The sequence below is a fragment of the Mustelus asterias genome, unplaced genomic scaffold (assembly GCF_964213995.1).
Source record: "Mustelus asterias unplaced genomic scaffold, sMusAst1.hap1.1 HAP1_SCAFFOLD_1717, whole genome shotgun sequence".
Lineage (NCBI taxonomy): Eukaryota > Metazoa > Chordata > Chondrichthyes > Carcharhiniformes > Triakidae > Mustelus > Mustelus asterias.
In genome coordinates, this window is record NW_027591662.1 from 71,936 (window position 1) to 79,000 (window position 7,065).

At 52.8% G+C, this 7,065-nt stretch overlaps 1 gene segment (V, D, J or C); it reads right to left on the reverse strand.

The window, feature by feature from the left end:
• Positions 1-3,500: 3,500 nt before the first annotated feature.
• On the reverse strand, positions 3,501-3,928 carry LOC144488621 (T cell receptor alpha variable 9-2-like; the record flags this gene model as incomplete). The annotated part of the segment is given in 2 exon segments: positions 3,501-3,827; positions 3,913-3,928. Coding segments are annotated over 2 exon segments (343 nt in total), but the record flags the coding sequence as incomplete, so codon positions are not given.
• Between the last annotated feature and the right edge of the window lie 3,137 nt (positions 3,929-7,065).

Genomic DNA, 7,065 nt, shown 5'->3' on the forward strand with positions numbered 1-7,065 from the left:
GGGGGGTGGGGAACCTGGAGGGGAGAGGGGAATTTGGGGGTGAGAGATTGAGTGCGGCAGGTTTAGGATTGGGAGTGGGTTCAGGAGTCGGGGGGGATTAGGCTCAGTGGGGGTTGGGTCTGTCGGTGGGTGTGGGGTTCGGGTCTGTCGGTGGGGGTGGGGTTCGGGTCTGTCGGTGGGGGTGGGGTTCGGGTCTGTCGGTGGGGGTGGGGTTCGGGTCTGTCGGTGGGGGTGGGTGTGGGGTTCGGGTCTGTCGGTGGGGGCTGGGTCTGTCGGTGGGGGTGGGGTTTGGGTCTGTCGGTGGGGGTGGGGTTTGGGTCTGTCGGTGGGGGTGGGGTTTGGGTCTGTCGGTGGGGGTGGGGTTTGGGTCTGTCGGTGGGGGTGGGGTTTGGGTCTGTCGGTGGGGGTGGGGTTTGGGGACAGGAGTTCAGGAGCTGGGGAGGGGCCCCTATGGATAGGGCTGGGATTTGGGGGGAGGGGGGGTGAAATCCTGGTGGGACTGGAGGGTCTCAGAGGAATTGGTCAGGGCGGGTCTGAGAGGGGGGGACAGCTCGGGGGGGGGAAGGGGAACAAGCGGGGGGCGGGCAGTCGGGGGGCGGGCAGTCGGGGGGCGGGCAGTCGGGGGGCGGGCAGTCGGGGGCGGGCAGTCGGGGGGCGGGCAGTCGGGGGGCGGGCAGTCGGGGGGCGGGCAGTCGGGGGGCGGGCAGTCGGGGGGCGGGCAGTCGGGGGGCGGCCAGTCGGGGGGCGGCCAGTCGGGGGGCGGGCAGTCGGGGGGCGGCCAGTCGGGGGGCGGCCAGTCGGGGGGCGGCCAGTCGGGGGGCGGCCAGTCGGGGGGCGGCCAGTCGGGGGGCGGCCAGTCGGGGGGCGGCCAGTCGGGGGGCGGCCAGTCGGGGGGCGGCCAGTCGGGGGGCGGCCAGTCGGGGGGCGGCCAGTCGGGGGGCGGCCAGTCGGGGGGCGGCCAGTCGGGGGGCGGCCAGTCGGGGGGCGGCCAGTCGGGGGGCGGCCAGTCGGGGGGCGGCCAGTCGGGGGGCGGCCAGTCGGGGGGCGGCCAGTCGGGGGGCGGCCAGTCGGGGGGCGGCCAGTCGGGGGGCGGCCAGTCGGGGGGCGGCCAGTCGGGGGGCGGCCAGTCGGGGGGCGGCCAGTCGGGGGGCGGCCAGTCGGGGGGCGGCCAGTCGGGGGGCGGGCAGTCGGGGGGCGGGCAGTCGGGGGGCGGGCAGTCGGGGGGCGGGCAGTCGGGGGGCGGGCAGTCGGGGGGCGGGCAGTCGGGGGGCGGGCAGTCGGGGGGCGGGCAGTCGGGGGGCGGGCAGTCGGGGGGCGGGCAGTCGGGGGGCGGGCAGTCGGGGGGCGGGCAGTCGGGGGGCGGGCAGTCGGGGGTGAAGATGTAACGAGTGCGGTTGACAGAGGGGAACCAGTGGATGTGGTGTTTTTGGATTTCAGAAGGCGTTCGATAAGGTGCCTCACAAAAGGTTGCTGCAGAAAATTAGGGTGCACGGAGTTGGGGGTAAAGTGTTAGCGTGGATTGGGGATTGGCTATCCAACAGCAAGCAGAGAGTTGGAATAAATGGGTGCTTTTCTGGTTGGCAGTTGGTGACTAGTGGCGTGCCGCAGGGATCGGTGCTGGGGCCTCAACTATTTACCATATACATAGACGATCTGGAGGAGGGGACCGAGTGTTGGGTAACAAAGTTTGCGGATGACACAAAGATGAGTGGGAAAGTGAATTGCGTGGAGGATGCGGTAAGTCTGCAGAGAGATTTGGATAGGCTAAGTGAGTGGGTGAGGATCTGGCAGATGGAGTATAGCGTTGGTAAGTGTGAGGTTATCCACTTTGGAAGGAATAATAGTAAAATAGAAGCTGCAATGCTGCCCCCTGTTGTTCACTTCTCCCAGTCTCAGCATTGCAGAGTGTTTAAACAAGAATGGCACATTCCCTTGTACATTAATTCAGGACCTCTCCAATCCGGCTGCTCAGCTATTGGGTCCCATTTTCAATCCACATCACTGATGAGGATTTATCTTTGTACTGAATCACTTACTAATCCGATACTCCTGGTGCAAGAATGCTGGTCCGCAGTATGGAATGGACATTCAGTGCCTCTCATATAGAGAGGCAAAGTTACAGAATTTCCAATTTGACATTGTTATTGAGTTCAGCTCCCTGCAGATAAATCCTAGCTGTCGCCACACTGCCTATGGTAGCCCCACCCACAGTTTTCCTGTGCTGTTCGCACTCTGACCCGTCTCTCCTGTGCTGTTTTCTTGGATATTTCATTGGAGATGTTGATCTTTGCTGCTTTTCCCTGTTTGGCACTGATTGGATCAGCAGTCCAATGGGGAGGCAAGCTATATTTCCACTCTGAAAGAGGATTTGACAGACTGCAAAATTACAAATTGAGAGAACATCATATGGAAATATCTCAGACCATTCATTGTTCTGTCACTTCTTATGAGGTAGATGTTTTGACTAAGAGATGGAATGCATCCCAGGGTACTGAAAGAAGTGGCAGAAGTAATAGAGGATGCGTTGGTTGTAATTTATCAAATTTATCAAAATACACTGGACTCTGGGGAAGTGCCGGCTGATTGGAAAACAGCTAATGTGACACCACTGTTGAAAAAAGGAGGTAGACAAAAGGCGGGTAACTACAGCCCGGGTTAGCTTAACGTCCGTAGTTGGGAAATTGCTGGAATTCATCATTAAAGAAGAAATAGCAGGACACCTGGAAAAAAATGGTTTGATCAAGCAGACGCAGCATGGATTCATGAAGGGAAAGTCGTGTTTGACGAATTTGCTGGATTTTTATGAAGATGTAACGAGTGCGGTTGACAGAGGGGAACCAGTGGATGTGGTGTTTTTGGATTTCAGAAGGCGTTCGATAAGGTGCCTCACAAAAGGTTGCTGCAGAAAATTAGGGTGCACGGAGTTGGGGGTAAAGTGTTAGCGTGGATTGGGGATTGGCTCTCTAACAGGAAGCAGGGAGTTGGAATAAATGGGTGCTTTTCTGGTTGGCAGTTGGTGACTAGTGGCGTGCCGCAGGGATTGGTGCTGGGGCCTCAACTATTTACCATATGCATAGACGATCTGGAGGAGGGGACCGAGTGTTGGGTAACAAAGTTTGCGGATGACACAAAGATGAGTGGGAAAGTGAATTGCGTGGAGGATGCGGTAAGTCTGCAGAGAGATTTGGATAGGCTAAGTGAGTGGGCGAGGATCTGGCAGATGGAATATAGCGTTGGTAAGTGTGAGCTTATCCACTTTGGAAGGAATAATAGTAAAATGGAAGCTGCAATGCTGCCCCCTGTTGTTCACTTCTCCCAGTCTCAGCATTGCAGAGTGTTTAAACAAGAATGGCACATTCAGCACCATGGAATGAGAACATTCGGACTAACACTTCGTTATACAATTGTTCTGTTTGTATTAACAGTTCACAATCCAGCTCACAGATCTGATTCAGTGAGAGGAGGTGAGAGTGCCTTTGCAGGTTTTTGTACGGGCTCACTGTGCCTCTGTAACAGTGTGGGGCTCAGCGCACAGTGATACACGGCACAGTCAGAGACATGGACACCGGTGATATTTAAAGGAACTGTTTTCTTGTCCTTGTCCAAATCAGCAGAAAACCGGTCAGGGAAATCTGGAGACTTTTCTCCGCCACCCGTGCTATATCTCTTCAGTAAATATCTCGGAGCTTCCCCGGGATACTGGATGTACCAGAAGAGATTTGGAAAAGCATCCTTTGTTGTGTAATTACAATTCACTGTTACGTTCAATCCTTCCTGAACCGTTAATTCAGCCGGGTCCTGGGAAACTGAATCTTGGCCATTGATTCCTGCAACAAAATGTAGAATGTGTGAGAAATCTGTGAACAAATATAACCCATGAAACACACACTGAGGATTTGAACTCAGACTCACCGGGCAGCGTGGCCATTATTATCAGTAAAGCACACAGGGAACACATGGTTCCTGATAGGACAGTAAGCAGCGACAATGTTTACAATAAGTTGCTGCCTCTAGTCTTATATCACAGAGTCAACTCAGATCAGAGGCAGCTTCTATTATTAGGAAACTGGGAGGCGTTTCTCAGTGCTGCGATTGGCTCATCTCCCTGAGCTGACGTCAGCTGCGAATCATAAAATCCCTACAGTGCAGAAGGAGGCCATTCGCCCCATCGAGTCTGTACCGGTCACAATCCCACCCAGGCCCCACTCCCGCAACTCCGTGTATTTACCCTGCGTATCCCCTGAGACTCGGGTCAATTTAGCATGGCCAATCAACCCAACCTGCACATCTTTGGACTGTGGGAGGAATCAGCAGCAGCCGAAGGGGACCCACGTAGACACGGGGAGAACATGCAAACTTCATACAGAAAGTGATCCGAAGCCGGAATTGAACCCGGGTCCCTGACACTGTGAGACAGCAGCGCTGACCCTTGTGGCATCATGCCGCCCCGTAACCAGTGAAGCAATCACTGTTAGTTAATGATTTAATATAGCTGGCTCTTTCCAATCACATTCCTTCCCTGGCCGTAAACGTATTTCTAAGTTCCTTGTTCTGTCTCTGCTCTCTCCCACATAACCAGTTATTCTGTCTCATTAACTGGTGAACTCGCTTTCCTCAGAACTCAGTCCATCAATCTTTCTGAAGGCAGATCCTTTTTTCTAATTCAGGTGAAAAGTGAAATTAATTTAATCATTTATGGGCGACACGGTGGCGCAGTGGTTAGCATTGCTGCCTCACAGCCCCAGGGACGGGGGTTCGATTCCAGCCTCGGGTCACTGTCTCTGTGGAGTTTGCACTTTCTCACCGTGTCTGCGTGGGTTTCCTCAGGTGCTCCAGTTTCCTCCCACAGTCCTAAACTGTGCAGGTTTGCTGGATTGGCCACGCAAGATTACCTTTAGTGTCAGGGGATAGCAGGTTAAATATGTGGGTTACGGGGATAGGGCCTGGGTGGGATTGTTGTCGGGACAGGCTCGTTGAGCCTAATGGCCATGACTCAACATAATTAATAGTTAGTGCTGTAAGTATACCGGGGATAAGTAGTCACTCAACTCTGCACCAGGAAATATTTCACGGACTCATAACATAGAAACTAGAAGCAGGAGCCTTCTCCGCCATTCATCGTAATCATGGCTGATCATGGACTTCAATATCCTGATCCCCCTTCCCCCTCGCCCATATCCCTCGACCCCTTTAGCCCCAAGAGCTATATCAAATTTCTTCTTGAAATCAGACAACGTTTTGGCCTCAACTACATTCGGTGGAACTGAATTCCATGCATCCAACACTCTCTGGATGAAGGAATTTCCCTTCACCTCAGTTTATCCCTTATCTTCAAAAGATGACGCCTAGTTCTGGATTCCACCATTGGGAACAGTCTCCTGAATCTACCCTGTCTAACCTTGTTCGAATTTTATAAGTTTCTATGAGATCCCCTCTCACTCTTCGAAACCCCAGTGAATATAATCCTAACGGATTTAATCTCTCCTCATATGGCAGAGCTGCCATCCCAGGAATCAGCCTGGTAAATCTTCACTGTACCCCTCTATTCCCCAAATAGTAAAGCTCTGATTTCAATCAGTTATTATTTCTGCTCCACGGACTTGAAAATGGGACAATTCTGAGGCAGCATTTGACAATAGATCACTTTTAAAATGTGTTGCCTGGCAGATAGGCACCGAATCCAGAATCTTTCTAAGTACAGATTAAGGAAGTTATTCACCCGGGATAATCTGCAGATTTTGTGCGGATGGGGTCGGAGAATGGTTGGATTTGATCCGGGAATAATAGGACGGCAAATGTGACATTTCACAACACTGACAATGGCTGAGCTCAGTGGGGGGAATATTATTCAGCGGGGGCTGTATTGTGGCCTTCATTTTCTGCGCATTTTCGTTGAGATCCGACTCTTTTTCTCTGACCCTGAAACGTCTGCGTCACTTTTTGTCTGAGGCCCGCGGGAGCCTCACTCACTGTGGGTCTCAGTGCACAGTAATACACGGCGCTGTCTCTCATCTTCAAATCTTTCATGGACAAGTGAAAAGTGCTTTGTGTCTGGTTGAGATTCCCGCTGAAGTGTCCAAAGCCGGGAGCCGTATCGGTAAACCCATAACTATTGGCTCTGAGCAGATACTGAGGAGCTCGGTGTGGATACTGGCGATACCAGAACAGGTCATGCTGTATAGCTGAACTCGGCACAGAGTAACTGCAGGGTATTGCTGAATCTTCACCCTCTGCTGCTTCAACTCCTGGTTCTGACTGGAACACTGAGTCTCCATTGCTCATCTCTGAAAATAAACAGCGGACGCACAGCGGGTTAGGAGTCAGAGGAAGACGATAGTCACACAGCGCTGGGAAAGGGAAATTGCACAAGGTTTGCGATATACTTTACAATCTGTGACCAGAATCACTGACCTGGGATCAGTGCAATAACTAGAATCAGGAACATTTTCACCCCCAGCGTTCCAGTCTGAGCTCCAGAAACGGAAACAATGATCTCTCTCTGTACCGGACCTGGAATGTGAGAAGTTGAAAGAGTCAACAAGGTGTGGTGCGATTGGCTGGGGTTTATTTCCCCACCCATTTTTATATCTGCAAATAGTCACTCCCTGCAGAAGGCAACTGTGATGTTCGGTAAGTGATCAGAGAGCGCCCTCCCGTGGACATTACAACCGCATTGGGAACAGACGCAGAAACAAGAGCCCAGATATACACACGCCGAGAAATATAAAGACCCAGAAATACCCAGTGCAGCTACAACACGGACACGAGGGAATAGCCGCTCCACATCCACACCGTTAATACCCCTTATGGTTTTAAAGGTTTCAATGAAGTTATCTCTCAGTCTTCGAAACTCAAGTGGATACAAACCCAACATCAATATTCTCACCGCGGATACAGATAACCCGCACGTACTGGATACTATTACAGCAAACCTTCTCTGAACGTTTTTTAACGCATTACCAGCTTTCTTTAGATAAGGAGATACGTATTGTCCGCAATACTCCAGGTGGTGGTCTCACCAATGCCCCGTACAACGGAAACATACCCTTCCTATTTTATAATAGA